Raw genomic sequence first — 19,510 nt, forward strand, 5'->3', positions numbered from 1 at the left:
ATCAAATTCGATTCAGTGGTTTGACCGTGAAAGAGCAACTGACAGACAGCTAGACAGACAGACAGAGTTACATTCGCATTTATAATATTATAATCTATCATTCACCAAAATATTGAACAAAATATACACAAGTACTCATTAGTTAACAAAGTTATAATTATATTCTAGAAAATGACAAAAACATTAAGGAACTCATATAACATGCAACCGACTATTCAATTCTATCTCTTATATCAACTAAAGAGTAAAGACGGCCGTCTCGCCGCCCGCCTGTCATATTTTTTCTTATGCCACGTCGTCTGTCCGGTGACGTCACTTTCCCGGCGACGTCACTCAGACTTCGTTCAACAATAATAATTATATAAAATATAAGTATTAGAATTTAGAATAGATTGTTTTAATTAAAGTCCATTTTTTAAATTCATTTAATTTTATGAAATTGGTTTTGTCGTTTGAGACATTTGTGTTGCATTATTTGTGTTCAGATCATCAATTAAAACTTCAGAGCTCGAAAGCGATTAATCACGTCTTCTCTATAACACGTGACATTGTCAGAACATTCCCTGACAACATCAGATACACGACTTTATAGAAAAAAAATAAGATAAAAAGTGTGTTAATTAGTATTCAATTATTTTATCATGCAAAATTTTTACTTTTTTTTTTTACTTTAACAACCTTTAAATTTCCCACTGATGGGCTAAGGCATCCTCTCCCTTTGAGGAGAAGGTTTGGAGCATATTCCACCACGCTGCTACAATGCGGGTTGCTGGATACACATGTGGCAGAATTTCGTTGAAATTAGACACATGCAGGTTTCCTCACGATGTTTTCCTTCGCCGCCAAGCACGAGATGAATTATAAACACAACACAACACAAATGAAGCACATGAAAATTCAGTGGTGCTTGCCTGTGTTTGGACCCGCAATCATCGGTTAAGATGCACGCGTTCTAACCACTGGGCCATCTGGGCTCTTTGCAAAATAAAAATAAAAAAATCTTTTGAATTCAAGCTTTGCTTCATAACAAATTTCATCGAATGCGGTTCAGTGGTTTGACAGTGTAAGAGCAACAGTCAGACAGAGTTACTTTCGCATTTATAATATTAGTATAGAACAAAAGGCGTGTTATCATTATAAATCCTTTACACAAAACTAATTAACGAGTTCCTTGAATCTACATTGCGTAACGTAGCTTGTCGTTTCATTCATCTTGTATTACCGTTTCGCTCATATGATTTAGTATTAATACTAAAAATACGATGAGCCGAGATGGCCCAGTGGTTAGAACGCGTGCATCTTAACCGATGATTTCGGGTTCAAACCCAGCCAGGCACCACTGAATTTTCATGTGCTTAATTTGTGTTTATACTTCATCTCGTGCTCGGCGGTGAAGGAAAACATCGTGAGGAAACCTGCATGTGTCTAATTTCAACGAAATTCTGCCACATATGTATTCCACCAACCCGCATTGGAGCAGCGTGGTGGAATATGCTCCATACCTTCTCCTCAACAGGAGAGGAGGCCTTAGCCCAGCAGTGGGAAATTTACAGGCTGATTATGTTATGTTATGTTATGTATGTACTAAAAATACTTTGTTGTACACAAAAATAAAGAAAAATAATGTTGTACAAATTGACGCTCTTATTGTAAAAAGGGGAGAGAAGAAATATCGGTACATGAACACATAAAGAGGCAGATGGCATGTAAAAAAAAAAGTGCGAGTCGTATTTGCACACCGAGGGTACCAGATAATACTGGAAGATTTAATGGTTTTCTATTTTTTTTTCCAATAGTTGTCTGAACTTTACGCCAAATTTCATTATTTTAGGTCAACGGGAAGTTCCTTATAGGTTTTGCGGAAATTATAAACAACTAGATGAAAACACGGCTTCGCTCGGGTGAAATAAATAAATTTAGTGTCCTAAACAAATTCGGTTTATCATTTACTTTTCATATAACTTTTTTATAAACGTAAATATCAAACATCTATATTTTCTATTAAGAGGATGAAAACTGACAATAATTCTTTACACAGTTTTATGAACGCAACCGTATGCGTCAGACCTGGCCGCCCTTTGAACTGTCATGTCATTGAATTTTTTGGATTTAATGTCGAAATATCTCGATTATACGAATTTTGCGGATATATATTGTCGACTAAAAATGATAATTTTTTTAATAATCTATAATTGTGGATAGGTTTCGATCGGGTTTATCGTACACCTGGACGAAATTATTAGTATAGATTCTCCGTTTATAATCTCTTTAATCTAACGATATTTATAATTTTACGGAGATATACAGACAGGAGAACGTCTGCCGGGTATTCCTTGTTTGTCTTTCTTTCTTAAATTATTAAATCGCAAATGAAAATAGCGTATATCGTGCACGAATATGCCACTAAACATGATTGAATATTACTTTCATATAGAACTCGAACAAACAAGCAGTTGATTAGATGCAATCCCCAGGAGTATATTTACTTGTAATCCAATTGATGTAGTAATTGTTTCTCATCCCTGTTACTATATTTAGGACAGCCAATCTGACCGCCAATATCGCAGCGAACATTCTTTGGTTTGGACATAATTTGTCGGCAATTATTAAAATTAAATCGGCGATATAGATATATTTAAAAGAGCGTACTCTTTCCTGAAAGGCCGGCAACGCACCTGCAAGCCCCCGGTGTTGCAGATGTCCATGGGCGGTGGTAGTCACTTTCCATCAGGTGAGCCTCCTGCTCGTTTGCCACATCTACCATAAAAAAAAAAAAATTTTGCTAATGATAATCAATATAATTTATGCCCTTTATCACTTAAGAATAATGTAGCTTTCTGCCAGTGTAATTATTTTAGCATCATTAGTCTCCAAAAAAATTTACCTTAGGATTAACCGAGTCAGCCCAATTTCTGATTCTTCTGCCACATGTGTATTCCACCAACCCGCATTGGAGCAGCGTGGTGAAATATGCTCAAACCTTCTCCTCAAAGGGAGAGGAGGACTTAGCTCAGCAGTGGGAAATTTGCAGGCTGTTAATTTAATAACGAATGATAAAATACGTGATGACGCGTTCGTCGTCTACAACGGAACGGCTATACCCTGGACCCACACCACCGTATCCGGTCACGGATACACAAAAGAAGTTACGTTAATAATCTGCGAGAGACTGCTCGCCAACATCGCCAACCGTCGAGGTGTCACGATAGAATGCGCAAACAACCCGTGATTCTCCCAGAGGCTGCAATGGGTACCGCTGGTTTTTTTAATAAGTTTTCGAGCACTCAGCGCGGGCGAGTGCCAAAAGTGCAAGGGCGAAATGCGTAATTGGGTTTTACAAAAATCTGAAAAAGAAGCTCGGAAGCTTTGTCACTTAAAAATAAAAAATATATGAATGCGTTTCAAATGTGTTTATTGTGTGTGTATCTATTTTAAAACTTTAATATAGAAGACATAAGATGTTTTATGTGTTTTCTGAATTATTACGAGACATTAACTTAACACCTTCATTCCGGTTTATAATCGATGAAGCGAGTGCCGTGTCAGACAACACTACAACCTATAGCAGCATATTTAGCCTTTTTATTGGATTACTATAGCAATTTGTTTAGGTAGTAACATCTTATGTTCAAAAATTGGAAACAACATACTATTTTAGTTCAATTCACACAGTAATTATTATGAGAATATTATTCTTAGGTCGAAGTCTACTTTTTTAAGACGAGTTTGACCAAAAGTGGGACTCCAATGGGATATTACAATAAAAACAATTCACTATTTATCGTAATATCAAAGTCTCCCCACCAAGTCTCTCTGACAACTATGAAGTCGAATCAATCCATTCGTTTTTTAAACGGTTTTCACTGATGGACCAAGTGATTCGAATCGTTAAAATTATGTTTAAATGGGCTGAAATATAATGATCATTGAAGACAAAATCAATCATGCTGACTGGGAGCTTAACTAGCGTGCCAATAAACCAACACTTAAATTAAATATAATGATATAAATGGTTTATTCTCCCCATACGAAGATAAAACGGCACTAAATCAAATTAAATATTAGAATAAAATTATTCAAGTTTACTTAAGGCGTTTTTGAATCGTCATTATTTAAATACTAACCTTCTAAAAAGCGAGAAGAAACTCGCATAATTGCTATTTTCAAATCAAACCAGGCGTTTTCTCCTAAAAAGTATTAAGTAATAGATACCGACAACACCGAATGAAGTCAATGTTGGTATTTCATATTGATTTTATAGATTTCTACGTAAGTTAAATTATTTAGCGCCGTAGGAAACTCTGCTAAAGGCCAGATATCTGCCGGGAACTAGGTCGAGATACATACAATTTATTGCAAAGTTTTTAAAAACATTTCCGATCCAAATTGAACTTCGATAACTTTCTGTTCGGAAAGTTCAAGCTCAACTGTCAAGACGTAAATGATTGCTTACAAATATATACAATATTGTCGATAACGATTTATTTTAGATATTATAGGAATTGTGATTAAATTACATAGACGTAAGTTAATGCTATCAGAGATGTTACCATACTAAAATACCGCAGACATTTTTAACTACAGGCATAAGATCACAACATCGTAGCTCCCAAAGTTGGCGTTTTGACGATGTAAGAAATGGTTAATAGGTGTTACAGCGCCATTGTCTACTATTGTGGTGTTGACAACTTAGCATCAGCCGGTCCATTTGCTCATCCACACAAAAAAAAAATGAAATATAATAATCCCCCAAGGTTTTTAAATTCAAATGCCGTTTCATAAATTCAAGTCATATGTAAAAAAATCACTGGTAAAGAAGGCATATTATTCGATGCAAGATTATATTGATGATAAAAAAGCGTGGAGTTAATGCTTGTTGACTTACAGGCAGTAAATAAAGTATATTTTGATTTGATTTGATAATATATTCTAATGCAATCGCCCAGTTAGGTTATCGCCATTTACATTTGTATTTCAAGGTCACTTTTGTATATTACAAATGTAAATGCACAAAAATATGTTTTACTCCTTCAAGTACAAAGCTCACAAGGTGAATTTCAGTTGGTTTCATAATATTACATAACAAATTCCATTGAAGGCCTGCATTCCGTAGTCATGGCCTGAAGTTTCATACGAAATTGTTTTCATTCTTCTGTCAAGGTCTGTTGAGCTATTTTCAACCGTATTCCAAAACTTTCAAAGTTTATTTATTTCAAAATAAAGTGACATTGCCCGTTAATTGCTTAAATGAAAATACAATCCCGAATATCGGTCAATTCGAAATTCAAAAATTGTTTTTAAAGTGTTGCAATTGCAAAATTTTATTTATCATGACTATCTCGAATTGAGTTATACGTAAAATAACAATTGATTTAAAACTACATTCGAAATAGAACGTTATTTTTTTTTTAATACACATTTAATCTTCTTTTTTTGTTTCAGATATGCACTTCAAGAGGAATGATAAAACAATAGACATAATTTGACATTCGAGTGATTTAAAGAAACAAAGATGGCGGAAGCTGAAGGAGGAGCGAGCGAGCAGGATGATGTTTCATTCTTACGAACGGTAAGTTTACTTTTAGATTTTATTTACAGATTTATGTAATCAAATTCCAATTTAAAAAGTATGATCTCTCCAAAATTAGAAAGAATATTAGGATGTTCTTCCGAAAAGCGCATGCTGCCGATAGATCTTTAGTATAATGGTGTCGTAACGTAAATGTAACGTAATGCGCCAACACGCATTGGATCAGCGCGGCGGGTTAAAATCCTATCCTCCATATGAATCCACATTCAAGACCAAGGCCCCGAGTTCCCGGCGTCTCCGGTTGCAAGTTTTCCGGAAGCCGCCTCATAGAAAATGGACCTGGATGAGCCCCGACGGCCGAACCAAAAATGAAATAGACTTCATTATGGCCACAAAGAGACAAATTTTCAAATATGTCTCCGTGATCCAAACGGTGAAAGCCGGAAGTGATCACCGAATGGTTAGAGGCACGTTGAACATAAATGTCAAACTTGAAAGGTCTCGCCTAATGAAGTCTACGCTCCGACCAACAGCGGCCCATATCCAAAACCCCGAAAGCTTCCAACTCGAGCTCACAAATCGTTTTGCTTGTCTGGATTGCGATACAGTGGACGATATCAATAACAGGTTGGTGGAAACTGTCCACTCGATAGGGTCTAAGTTCTTTAGGCCCCGCCGTAAAGATAGACCTCAAAAACTATGCGATCAAACTGTGAACCTCATGACTGAACGCTGCAGTCCTCGGATGACGCGAATTCATATACTCAGCTCAATAGACGGATCTTAAATCTCTAATCTTAAAGCTCGGAACACGGAGCCAGTCCTTACGGCACGATCTTCGAATCTTTAATTCCAATCATATTAAAGAAACGATTGAGCGGAACAAAGGCTCCAAAGTTTTGGACAGCCAGGGACCTGTCTATTGGGCAGAGCCAGCTGACAAAGCTCAAGAGAGATGATGGCAGTGTAGCGTCCACGAAACCGGAGTTACTGAGGGAGATCGAAAGGTTCTATGGACAGCTGTACACCTCGGTCGCCAAACCTGTTAAAAGCTCAGCCGAAAATACTAGAGCGAAACTCACCCGACACTATACCGAAGATATCCCGGACATCAGCCTGTGCGAGATTAGGATGACCCTTGAACAGCTCAAAAACAACAAGGCGCCGGGCGAGGACGGAATTACATCATAATCAGCCTGTAAATTTCCCACTGCTGGGCTAAGGCCTCCTCTCCCGTTGAGGAGAAGGTATGGAGCATATTCCACCACGCTGCTCCAATGCGGGTTGGTGGAATACACATGTGGCAGAATTTCGTTGAAATTAGACACACGCAGGTTTCCTCACGATGTTTTCCTTCACCGCCGAGCTCGAGATGAATTATAAACACAAATTAAGCACATGAAAATTCAGTGGTGCCTGCCTGGGTTTGAACCCGAAATCATCGGTTAAGATGCACGCGTTCTAACCACTGGGCCATCTCGGATCGGAATCGGAATTACATCGGAGCTTCTGAAAGCGGGTGGAACACCGGTACTTGAAGTCCTTCAGAAACTCATCAATACCGTCCTGTTCGAGGGTATCACGCCAAAGGCATGGAACAAGCTTGTTTCCGAAAAGGCTACAATACCATAGACCACATTTTCACGCTGCGGCAGATTGTACAGAAGATCTAAGAGTACAATTTGCTATTATGCTTAGCGTTTGTGGACTATGAGAAGGCCTTTGATTCGATCGAGACGTGGGCAGTGCTGCAGGCTCTACAACGATGCCATATTGACTATCGGTATATCGAAGTATTGAAGTGTTTGTATAGAAATAAAAAATTGTATAGAAACGCCACCATGTCATTTCGAGTACAGGATCAGACCACGGAGGCAATTCCATTGCGGAGGGGCGTGAGACAAGGAGATGTAATATCTCCGAAGCTCTTCACCAATGCGATGGAAGATGCCTTCAAACTCCTGGAATGGGAAGAGCTTGGCATCAATATCAATGGCGAATACATCACTCACCTTCGGTTTGCCGACCATATCTTAGTCATGGTAGAATCGTTGGAAGACCTCAGCAAAATGCTCCAAGACCTCAATTGTGTTTCCCAACAGGTGGGCCTCAAAATAAACATGGACAAAACGAAAGTCATAGCCAATTCCCATGTAGCGCCCACCTCAATATCATTGGGGAACTCGATTCTCGAAGTGGTAGACGAATACGTTTATCTAGGACAAACGGTCCAACTAGGAAGATCCAACCTCAAGAAAGAGGTCACTCGGCGAATTCAACTCGGCTGGGCAGCGTTCGGGAAGTTACGCAGCGTCTTCACGTCCAAAATACCTCAGTGTCTTAAGACGAAAGTGTATGAACAGTGCGTGTTGCCGGTGATAACCTACGGTGCCGAGACGTGGTCTCTAACTGTGGGCCTTTTAAGAAGGCTCAGAGTCACTCAGCGAACTATGGAGCGGGCTATGCTCGGCGTTTCTCTACGTGATCGAATCAGAAACGAGGAGATCCGTAGACGAAAAAAGGTAATCGACGTAGCGAAGCGATTCAGCGAGCTGAAGTGGCAATGGGCAGGGCATATTGCTCGAAGGACTGATGGCCGATGGAGCAAAAAATTTCTCGATTGGAGACCACGTACCGGCAAACGCAGGGTAGGGCGTCCCCGTCCACTCCATTAAAAATGGCTTAATTAACAATAATCATGCGAATGTGATCGTCAAAATCCTTGTCCAAGAATATACGAGAAGAGGTATATATATCCAGAATAACGCTTACGCCAAATTTCGTTATGATATTCGTGATAGGTCAAAATACGTTATTATATGAAATTTCAGATTAAACTGCGGTACGATCTTTTCGGGAGTTTATCCAGAAGTAATAACATGTAACCTGAAAATATGAAATTGGTATCCGCCATTATTTCAACATTAAGAGCAGTTAAATCCGGTTAGTCTAAATGGTGAACATAAATCCTTTAGTCCTAAATTGCTTCGAATATTCATTACAAGAAATCTCTCGAAGATTCACTAAAGCAACTTTATCGTGCATTATCATTTCTAGTAGGGAAGACGAGTGGGCTTTGAAATCATTTTGAACCATAAACCAAACGTTTGAAACCTGAAAGCGAAGTTCATGACCTACTTACGTGACCTTCAATTGCAGGGTAAATATAATTGCTTAACGGTCTAACCGCAACTCAAGTTCAGTGAACGAGTAAAAGGCATTTCTTAAACCACCGTTGATTTCAAAACGATTTGCAAATTTCATAATCTTAACAATTGAGTCAGCCGTATAAAAAGTATGTCTATAGTGCGTTTTCACAGAAATACATTTTTAAGTTAATTATCAAACTCTTGTTATCAACTTCACTTGGTGGCAGGGCTTTATGCAAGCTCGTCTGCGTAGGTACCACCCACTCATCAGATATTCTACCGCTAAATAACAGTACTCTGTATTGTTGTGTTCCGGTTAGAAGGGTGAGTGAGCCAGTGTAATCACAGGCACAAGGGACATAACATCTTAGTTCCCAAGGTTGGCGGCGCATAGATGATGTAAGGAATGGTTAATACTTCTTACAGCGCCTTTGTCTATGGGCGGTGGCGACCACTTATCATCAGGTGGCCCATATGCTCGTTCGCAAACCAATGCCATAAAAAAAATAAAAACTCGTAATGACAACACAAATGTTACCAGTTTTTATAAGGTCGTGATTCAACTTTCATTTATATTAATTTGATGAATTAGTCTATATTCTAAAGTTACTTTGGCAGCCTCGTTGGTCTATAAGCCAACATACCACAGTACCTGTATCAAAATCCGGGGTCAGTGAAGTTCTCAATAGTAACCCAGCCGTTTTTGGAAGACTAATCTCTCCCTTTTTATACTGATGAGTCTTGAGTCTATTAATGGTAAGTGGTAACCACTGTCCATTGATATTATATGCGCTGTAAATTGGCAAACTCACCCTTCAAACCGAAACACAACATTTCTAAGTATTTTTATTGTTCGTTATATATATGTCATGAGTGGGTTGGTACCTACCCAGGTGCTTGCACAAAGTGGTAACGCCAAGAATCTCCAGACGTGTCAGATAGCTTGTTTAATGGAGATAGAGAATAGAGAGAATAAAGGAGAGAGGGAATATTGATTGCAAATTCTTTTGTGGTTTTTCGTTGCTTTTCTACCTTATTAGCTTCGTGACTAGAAATTCGTTTAAGAGGACATTATTATAATTATTTCCAAATTATATATTTATGCCATTTGCAATCGTGTAGTTGTCATTGCACGCAGTCGTGATTTACATTCATTCAAGTTCTCAATATAAATGGCTTTGTAAATAAAGCATTATTATAATTGTAGAGGCAAAGTTAATCTCCAGCTGAAAATAGACGACAGCGTCATTGGTCGTTGTGGTCAATGTAAATTGCAAAGGGCGGAATGCGTTGCGGTTCTTTTAATATTTGACTACGTGTTATTGTTATTTCAACCAACAGCATCTAAACCGTGTTTATTTTTTACTTTGAATAATAAAAAAGCGCTATTATTAAAGTGAAATTTATTCGAGCGCGACTTCCTTCGAAATTTTAACAAACAGTTCTGAATCAAAAAGGTTTTGCTCTTGTCACATGTACTGACAGGTGCCCATTTTTTTTGAGGTCCTACTTTTTATGTAATAATATTATTAAAACAAATAGACTTCAATAATAAATATAAAGGTTAAAAAATAGTGACCATTTAGCACATGTTTCTATGATAAACGTAAACAACAAACAAACATCTCTAGTAATAAAGAATACAATATTACCCTTTGGTTTAAATTGTACATTTTACTTAAAAAACTGGTATCAGTAAACTGACGTTCAGTACAATGTTAGTGTGCCATAACATATACAGACTTTATATATGCATTTTAAACACCAGCACTTGGGACGGAAGTCCGGTGTCTTGACTTTGTTAACGTTTCAGATTGTAACGAAAATTATATATTAAAAACGAAAGTGTTACAATGTAAAGTAAATTATGTTTTGAATCTTATGTTAAGAAATTAATTTACAATTAATGGAATTCAAAGAAACGCTCACTCGGTTAATAAATCTTCATAATACAACAAGCGTTGAAATAAAAATGAAGCATCAAAACTTTTTATTTATTTATTATTATATCTTGTGCAACACTAAAAAGGCCTCCCTCATCAAAAAACACTCAACGCCTTGAAGAACTGTAAAGCAATAAAAAAATATTCTATTGACCTATATACATTGCAAATATTATACCTACACATTCAAGCCTTTTAAAGGAATGTAGCTTTAAAAAAAAGCTAAATACTGGTAAATAATTCCTGATTTTAAATTGTCACCACTCCCCTTAGATATCGGTGCTTGGTGGTGTATGAAATATTAACCATTCCTTACATCGCTAATGCGTCGCCAACTTTGGAGACTGAGATGTTATGACCCTTGTGTCTGTAGTTACACTGGTGCCCTATGATCGTCGTTTCAATTAGCTATATTGTTCAACATTCTATTCAGAAAAGGCATTGATCTGTAACCATAGAGCCATCATTCGAAATTAAATTGTTAGTTTCTCTTAATTGACTTTTTGATATGGCAAGTGAGCACAGATTATTAATGACATTTCTCATATGACAGCACCAGCATTTCCCGCTAAAATGCATAGTGACGTCTATCTTGATCTAGCGGATGAGATTGATGAATTACTTTTGGCGTTAATATTGTTTCCAGAAAGCAACTAAAACCTGTTCGTATTTTATAAGATAAAATTTAATTTGTATAAATAATGTGTTCTATTTATAACGGCTTTGAGTGATTCAGGCCTGGGGTTTGGCAGCGAACGCCAAAATATAAATGTCCGCTTGTTATTTATAGATTTGGCCATTTTATAGTTCGTCTAACTGTAAGTTATCGTTGAGAGATAACTGTCCTTTAAACAATGCCCTGGAATATATTATTATTTTTAGAGAACCATACCATTGATATACCTACTATTTCAATAGTCGACTTGGTTGTTTGTGCAAGCCCGTCTACGTAACATATTCTAACGCAAAAACAGTAATACTAAGTATTGCTATGTTACGATTTGTATAACTACAGGCAAAGGAACATAAAAGATTCGTTAAGGTTCCGGACGCATTGAATATGTAAGAGATGGTTAATTTTTTTGCACTGGCAATGTATGTTAGTCTGCGTTTGGTTCGGTAGAGATCGTATTGTAATTTGTTTAATTTTAAAAGTTAATTTTTATGGATTTCGATATATTGAACTGATAAAATAAGGATTTTAGTTGACAACCACGCCATCGCACCGCTGACCGCCACCAGTATTTATTCAGTATTTATTGCATACAGTGTACAAAATATATAAAAAAGAACAGGTAAATTATAAAGCATGCAAAGGCCTGATCACTTGAGTGATCTCTTCTCTACCTATATTTAAGGTTAAAGGGGCATAATTATTTTCCTGAAATTTTAACTATTTATGCAGCATACACTATGGAAGTTTTTAAGATGCACTTTTAGTGGACGAATTTATGAAGCTTATGTCCATCTGTAATAATGTACCTTTAGATATGGTACAGAATTGTTCAAATAGGTATCTTAGTTTCGGTGTTTACGTTCACGCTCTCTCATTATAATATTAGTATAGATATATTTTAATAAGGTTTATATATTTTAAAACAAATTAACATTGTCGTTATTTTTTGCATAAAAAAAATGGTTTCTGTAATTTATTATCTATGAAAAAAGGTTTTATTGCAGATTTTATTGTAAACATTTTGGAAACCTACAAATCTCTGATAGTTTTGTCTTGTTATAGTTTTAGCAACGTTCGCTACGAAAGCGCTAGGTAAACTAGTCTCCCTATTTAAGTCAAAAGACGAAATGGCCTAGTAATTAGAACGTGTGCATCCTAACCTATAATTGCAGGTTTTTCATTTCAGAATTTTCATGAGCTTGATTTGTGTTTATAATTCATCAGGTGCTTTTAAATCAGCATGTATTTAAATTAAATTCTGCCACATGTGTATCACTAACTCGCATTGGAACAGCGGGGTGGAATAAGCTCCAAACCCTCTCCTCAAAGGTAGATGAGGTCTTAGTCCAGCAGTGGGATATTTATAGGCTGTTACTAAGTCAAAATATCAAGCTGTATCACAAAACCTATACAAGTCTTCGTCCGACCTAATACTATAAACTAGTACAATATGAAAGGTCCAAACAACAGGAAAAACAAATAAATAAATACCAATACTTGTAATATTATCATGATTGTAGTATATCCTCACTGTTAAAGTATATTTATATTGGTAATAAAGTCTTGACAATGAGTGTCACTCAGTTCCCAATTACTTCGATGGAGTTCATTCACCCGCACCCTTGAGACCCGTACGCTTTTGTATTATATATTACCAAGTGTTATTTATGGGAACAAAATAAATGAGCCTAACATCGAGGGGTAGCGATGTTAGATGACTTCTGTAACTATTTTGAGACCAGCTCGATGCTCTAAATCATTGTTTTGTCATCTGTACTATATCTCATTTCACTTTGGTGTAATGGTTAGATATAAGGCCGCAGATCGGGCCGATAAGAAGTTATTGGGTTTTTCTATAGAATTTCTCAGTAATATGAGCGTCTGCAAAACACGTAAAACTATTGGTCCTGCGACTGAAGTATTTCCGGTCGAAATTTGCCGCCACATTATAAAAGTTAGGACTAAAAAGTGTACCTGTGTTTGCGCACACACTTGTATACAATAATATGTCCTGTGTCTCAAATTAAGCCTTCAGCTTTTGCTAGGAGTAGGGACTACAATAGCCCGAGGTCACGATTGAACTTGCACATATTTACAGCGCTAGGCGGCCTGTAAACCATACTGTTGAGGCTTTTTTTTTTGGTTTAATTGGCTGGTCATTTTTTAAATAAGGTTGCCCAGTTTATATATCTGTAGGGTTGTCCCATAACTTTTTTCACAATTTCCATTTAAATTCAAAATTTATTATGATTTCTATTGTGTCTTTTAATATTTAAATTGATATTGTTTCTTAAAAGCTTCGAAAAGTGGATACCTTCGTTCATTGTTTAGGGTTGATATTGAAAATGGCCGCTGCTTCGTGTCTGAATAATTAAATTATTTCGAGATAATTAATTGTGTTGTTTATTATGTTAATATTTTGTATCTGTCTTTGCATTAATTTTATTAAATTACTTTCTTGTTAATAAATCTAAAATGCATGTTTTATTGAACATAAAAGTAAAATTGAGTATGTTAATACAACTTTAAATAATAATTAATTTACTTGGTGGTAGGGCTTTGTGCAAGCCCGTCCGGGTATGTATCATCCACTCATCATTATATTAGATTGAGGAAAAAGTCTTCGCATCACAAATGAGTACTCTATTTATTAGGTTTCTTTAAGTGAACTTGTGTGACACCTAAATACCGATTTTTTTTTTGTGTATCCAGACTTTTTCAAGTGTGACAAAACTGATTTCAGCTCTCTTTTTATTTAACTTAGAATTACAGTTGGTCTCTGATTTCGACATAAAAGTTCAGTAAGGGGAAAAGTTAAATTGCAAGATATAGGTCAAGTTGATAAGCGCGTGTTAAAAAGGGCAATAGCTTAAATGTAACTGCGTAGAATACATTTAATTTTACGCCTTTAATGCCGCTTCATATGTCCACGCGAACAATATCACGTTATACTTGTTAAATTTATAATAATATTGTATGACAAAGAACTATAACTTTATGCCCAAAAAATAGGTATTGACTTATTGAGATTAGCGAGAAAATGGTGGAGGCAATTTTTACCTGATTGTTTTGTTTTGTTCCATATCTACTACTTAGTTTGCGCTTCAGCTTTGTCTGCGAAATATCAATATATATAAATAGAGCGTATTCATCGTCACATATTCTAATTTCAAAATTAACGCAATATATTTTTTGTCGGGATAAGAAGGCACATTGAACCGATTGGATATTAAAAAAAAATCAAAATATGCTTTATTCAAGAAGGCTATTAGAAGCATTTTGGAATCGTAATTTTACGCAACTGTATTAAAAGTGAAGCACCGTTTCGGAATGTAAATTCTACTGAGAAGAACCGGCAAGAAACTCAGTAGTTAAATCAAACTATCTCTCAAAGTTATATTTTTGGAAACTACGTCACACCTTCGTCCTCGTATCACTAATTACAAAACTATTCAGTTAGAGCATGGCATCCGAAAATTGTTTACATATATAAATGAAAGTATATCCAATTTTCAACAGGAGAAGGTTTATTTTACCTTATCAACTGTGCTCCTTTCAATTCACCTGTCAAATACGTCAATTTTTTTTGGTCAAGATTTACAATAAATAAACAACATCCTATTAAATTTTTAAGCTTACAGAAACAAGTTTTATACTCTATTTATTTTATAATTTAAAAAAATAATGGGGCTAATGACGTGCCAGGTCATGGCTATTGCCCTTAGCATGCTGTAAATCATAAGTGTACAAATTTCTAACCTTACAAGACCGTTACTCAATTTACTACCTCTCCAGCTTTGACTTTTACAATGAATTACATGGTATTACAACGTAGGCTTTATATAATTGCTACCCCTAGTCTACCCTTCGCCTAGCACTGAGTAATTTATAGCCGTAACTTTTTTGCATTTAAATACTACATTGTTTGTAAATATCATGAATCGTGTTTGAAAAATTAAAAAAAAAAGTATTATTTTATTATAACAACTATAGTGAGAGAAATTATTTTTTTCAACCCTTAAAATATAAATCGTCTCCTTTGTAGTTACCCTCAGTACTGAAGCAAAGGTAAAATCCTTGAAACTTATTCCAAATGTTCCTTATGCAAGAGTTTGTGGTATGAAAGTCAAAATTATGTACGTATAAATGGGAAAGACAAAAGTTCAGTGTCTTCACACACACACACTGATATATCTTGTAAGGACGAGCGTAACCTCAGCATCCTCATCCCAATATACGCCGACATTAATTTAAAGTGGGGGCGCCCTTTTTTAAGTGAATAAATCTGTAAGGTGTTATACAAGAGTGTATATAACAAGCATAATATCTTACTATATGTTAATATAATAAAATAAATGCATAAGTTTGGATGGATTGGACGGAACGGCTGAACGGATCTGAATGAAATTTGATATAGAGATATGTTATATTCTAGAACAGAACAAGGATTTTTAGTTCGAAAAAATGTAACGGTTCCCGGATATATTTATTTTATTCACGGCAATTTCATAGTGTTGTAGTGGTCAGAGAATAACATAAGCCCATATTATAAGCAAGATTATCGGCGATACGCAGAATAATTCACTAAAATGTCATCACTATAGCATAAATAGTATCGAAACCATAGACGACAAACATTAAAACATTTTTTTATAAAGATATAGATCGATTAGTGCCACTTGGCCTATACATTCTAGGCGTGTATTATACCTTGAAGGTACTTACGCAATAGGCTATTTGACAATGCGAAAAATAAAGTGTAAATTATTGTAATCGGTATATATTATGAGTTTAAAAATGGTTATTTAGTGACAAAAGTTGAAAATAATAATTTATTCAAAAATCCATAAATAAAAATGCATTTTTTAAACGTTTGTCACGTGACACAAAATGTTCCTGATTGGTCGGGTTTATGATGACGTTGCTTGTTAACCTCGTTTGCCTACTGTATGTGGATTATATGTGCCACAGATTACAATACAGGCAAATGACGTCACGAACACCATTGCAACATTTTCGCGCGCTATTTAAATATGGAATTTTTAATTTGATATTTTTCATCAAATATGTACTAAAATTAAAAAAAAACAACTTTTACTGGGTTCCTTAACCTCCACTAAAGAATATAAAATGTATTTTAAAAACAAGTCAAATAGCCTATTCTATAAAACAAACTGGACTAATTCCCATTATTTTTTGCAGGAAGACATGGTGTGCCTGTCTTGCACAGCGACTGGTGAGCGCGTATGTCTCGCGGCTGAAGGATTCGGTAACAGGCACTGTTTCCTCGAGAACATCGCCGATAAGAACATACCGCCGGATCTATCGCAGTGTGTGTTTGTGATTGAACAGGTTAGTAAAATGTTGGTACGGTTTAAAAGGTCATATGTACAATTATGCTTACGTTACAATAGAACTTTATTTTTATTATTTTCTTATGCTATTTTCTTACGACCTTAATTTGTACATATGTACTTTTTAACTTAGTCAAGCAATAATTACTAGCTAAGATTCGTTTTAAAATGATATTTTATAGCAGAGGTTCTCAATCTGTGAACGCAGGTGCTCCGCAAAGTGGCTTCTATCCGATATAAAATGAAGTACACAATTAAAACATGTTTCAAAAGCAATTTTACATTTTTTTATTTATAATGAGTCACTCCATAATACGAATACGATTCAATAATTATTAAATTACTTTCAAGAAAATAATACTTAAAAGCAGGGGACGGTGCTTCATAATGGAACATTTTTTACGAACAATCTCATACTCGTCTGCGTAATTCGTCGTTAAGTTCAAAAAGATTTATCGCCATTTTAAGAGCAATGTGTTCCATGAACGTTTTAGAATTTCCTAAAAAAAAAATAAGAAACTAATTCCCTAAAGCCGAGATCTGATATATTTCCAATTAGTGAACTATCTACTTGTTAATTTTGGAGACTGGTACGTATTGGTACTGGCTACTGGCGACTGGTATTTGGACGAGTGGTACAATGATTGCTGCGCTAATAATGATGGATGTAACGTTCGTTACGATACTGATTCATAACAAAAGTTCAGTAAAGGTCATGACTATATTTATCGTGGTCTTGGTTTAGACTATGTCTGTTTCAGAGATCCGAGATAAAGTAACATCTTTATGAAACGGCTTACAATGAACATTTTGAATATCAGACATTTTTATAATGAAGAATGTTTTTATATAGGGTTAATGCTCATAATCTTTTTAAAGCAAATGTCTACAGATTAAAAAAAATGTTTTAATTTCCTATTATAGTTGTTAATGAAGTAGGTATATTAATATTATCATCGTAACAAATAGACAAACTGTTTTAATATCTTTAAAATAGCAGTGTAGAAATAATGAGCGCTTTCATCTCAATGAATTGTGAATGACACTTGAAATAATTACAATTGGTACTTCAAATCTCATCGTCAGACTGTGTCGTTCATCAATGTTCTTCTGATCGTTAAAAGGAAATGGAAAGTTAGAAAAAAAATGAATGCAAGATTTTTTTTTAAAGTAAATTAATTTGTTTTTTTATGAATTACGCAAACTGTTTTATATTAAAAAAATAGCAGTGTGTAAATATTTAGTGTATATAACTCGTTTTCTATGAAAGTTATTTTAGAGATTTCCAAAACAAAATAAGTTATAAAGGCATGTTTAATTTTAAGGTATTTATAACGAATAAAAAATAAACAAATATACTCGAGCATTTTTATCTTACAGCCAAATATACGTAAAACATTTTTTTTTAATAATCTGCATTGTGTTTGTTTAATTGCCTATGTCGTATAAATGTATCTCTGGCCTAATTGTAAATAAAGATAAACTTTTTGTATAAAACGACGCTCGTGCTTAGGATTAAGATGTCTTAGTGTGCGTAAGACGACAAAGCGTAACGAACGACACTAAAAAAATACAAATTAGATCATATTTGTTATGTTTATTTTATTAAAATAATAATTTAATAGTGAATAGATCTATACGTGTTATTGTTAATATGTAATAGTTGTAAGTAATCAAAATAAACAAAACATATCTACATATATATATAGTCGAGGAATCATAAACTCAGCGGAGTCTGAGTCTAGATATTCAATAATAGTATATACACTAAATAAACGACTTCATGTGTCATTATTATTATTATTTCTTTTGTTTGTTTCACCAACAACTTGTAACATCTGATTACATCTATGACAGTTTCAAACTTATAAACTACTGAAACAAAATGATAAGCTAATTATAAGTAAACACCGCAGGCAATAAGGATTTAAATAAAACGAATTAAGTAAAAAAAATGAAACATGATAGTTTTGTCATGATAGTAATGTACAATTAGAATAAACAGGTTGCACGCGTTTTGTAGAGAGTTTACTATGAAAACGTGACACGTTTGGGTAACGAAGGATTTTATTATATTGTTACGCGTCTCGAACATTGAAAGGATATTTTAAGCGTTATCGTTTATTCATAGAAGATCTCACTTTGTTTTATTCGCAAATTTTATCTGAATTTGCAACGATATATCACAAAATTAAACACACACATGGACATTTTTATTTGTGCTTGTGATGACACGTTTTAATATTCAATTTTATTTCTTACAGTACATAGAGTAAATTTGATGACAGTTTGTATTGTATAGTGAAATATTTTTGTTTATTTTTTATTCGTTCTATAAATATATTTTAAATTGAACATGCCTGTATACTTTGTTTTCTTTTTAAAATATTGCCCTAAGAAAGTGAATTACATGTATACTGCTATGTTTTAAAAATAAAATACAAGTTTGCCTAATCGATACAAAGATAAGTTTTATTTTTTTATAATACTGACATTCAAATTTTTTGCTAATTTTCCATCTTCTTGTAATGATCAAAAGAATTTTGATGTACGACGTAATCTGACGAAGAGATTTGAAGTACAATGGTGATTATTTCGAGTGTCATTCATAATTCAATGAAATCAAAGTCCGATAGTGAATATGGGATTATAAATTCTAAATATATAATTACATATAGGTTAGGTATAATGGCTCTATAGTTCTACTCTATACCATATTCTATATAAGAATTGTTTTTTAAAACAAATTCATGTAATGTTCGGTATAAATTTGTAATAAGTTATATATTTACGTTTTTGATTGATTAAAAATGTTATGTTCTTATTTTGATAGATATGTATATTGCAAACGAAAACGA

The 19,510-nt window shown here is 34.7% G+C and overlaps 1 protein-coding gene across 32 annotated transcripts in view; it reads left to right on the forward strand.

Annotated features, from left to right (window-relative positions):
* Positions 1 to 19,510, forward strand: part of LOC113392068 (ryanodine receptor) — a 125,255-nt gene that overhangs the window by 22,095 nt on the left and 83,650 nt on the right. For all 32 annotated transcript variants that reach the window (XM_026628311.2, XM_026628324.2, XM_064219303.1 and 29 more), the window contains exons 2-3: positions 5,443 to 5,569; positions 16,501 to 16,650. In XM_026628311.2, the coding sequence (XP_026484096.1) occupies positions 5,513 to 5,569; positions 16,501 to 16,650 (207 nt within the window). In that variant the 5' untranslated portion in view covers positions 5,443 to 5,512. The remainder of the gene's footprint in view (positions 1 to 5,442; positions 5,570 to 16,500; positions 16,651 to 19,510) is intronic.

Source organism: Vanessa tameamea, chromosome 27 (genome assembly GCF_037043105.1).
Source record: "Vanessa tameamea isolate UH-Manoa-2023 chromosome 27, ilVanTame1 primary haplotype, whole genome shotgun sequence".
NCBI classification, from domain to species: Eukaryota; Metazoa; Arthropoda; class Insecta; order Lepidoptera; family Nymphalidae; genus Vanessa; species Vanessa tameamea.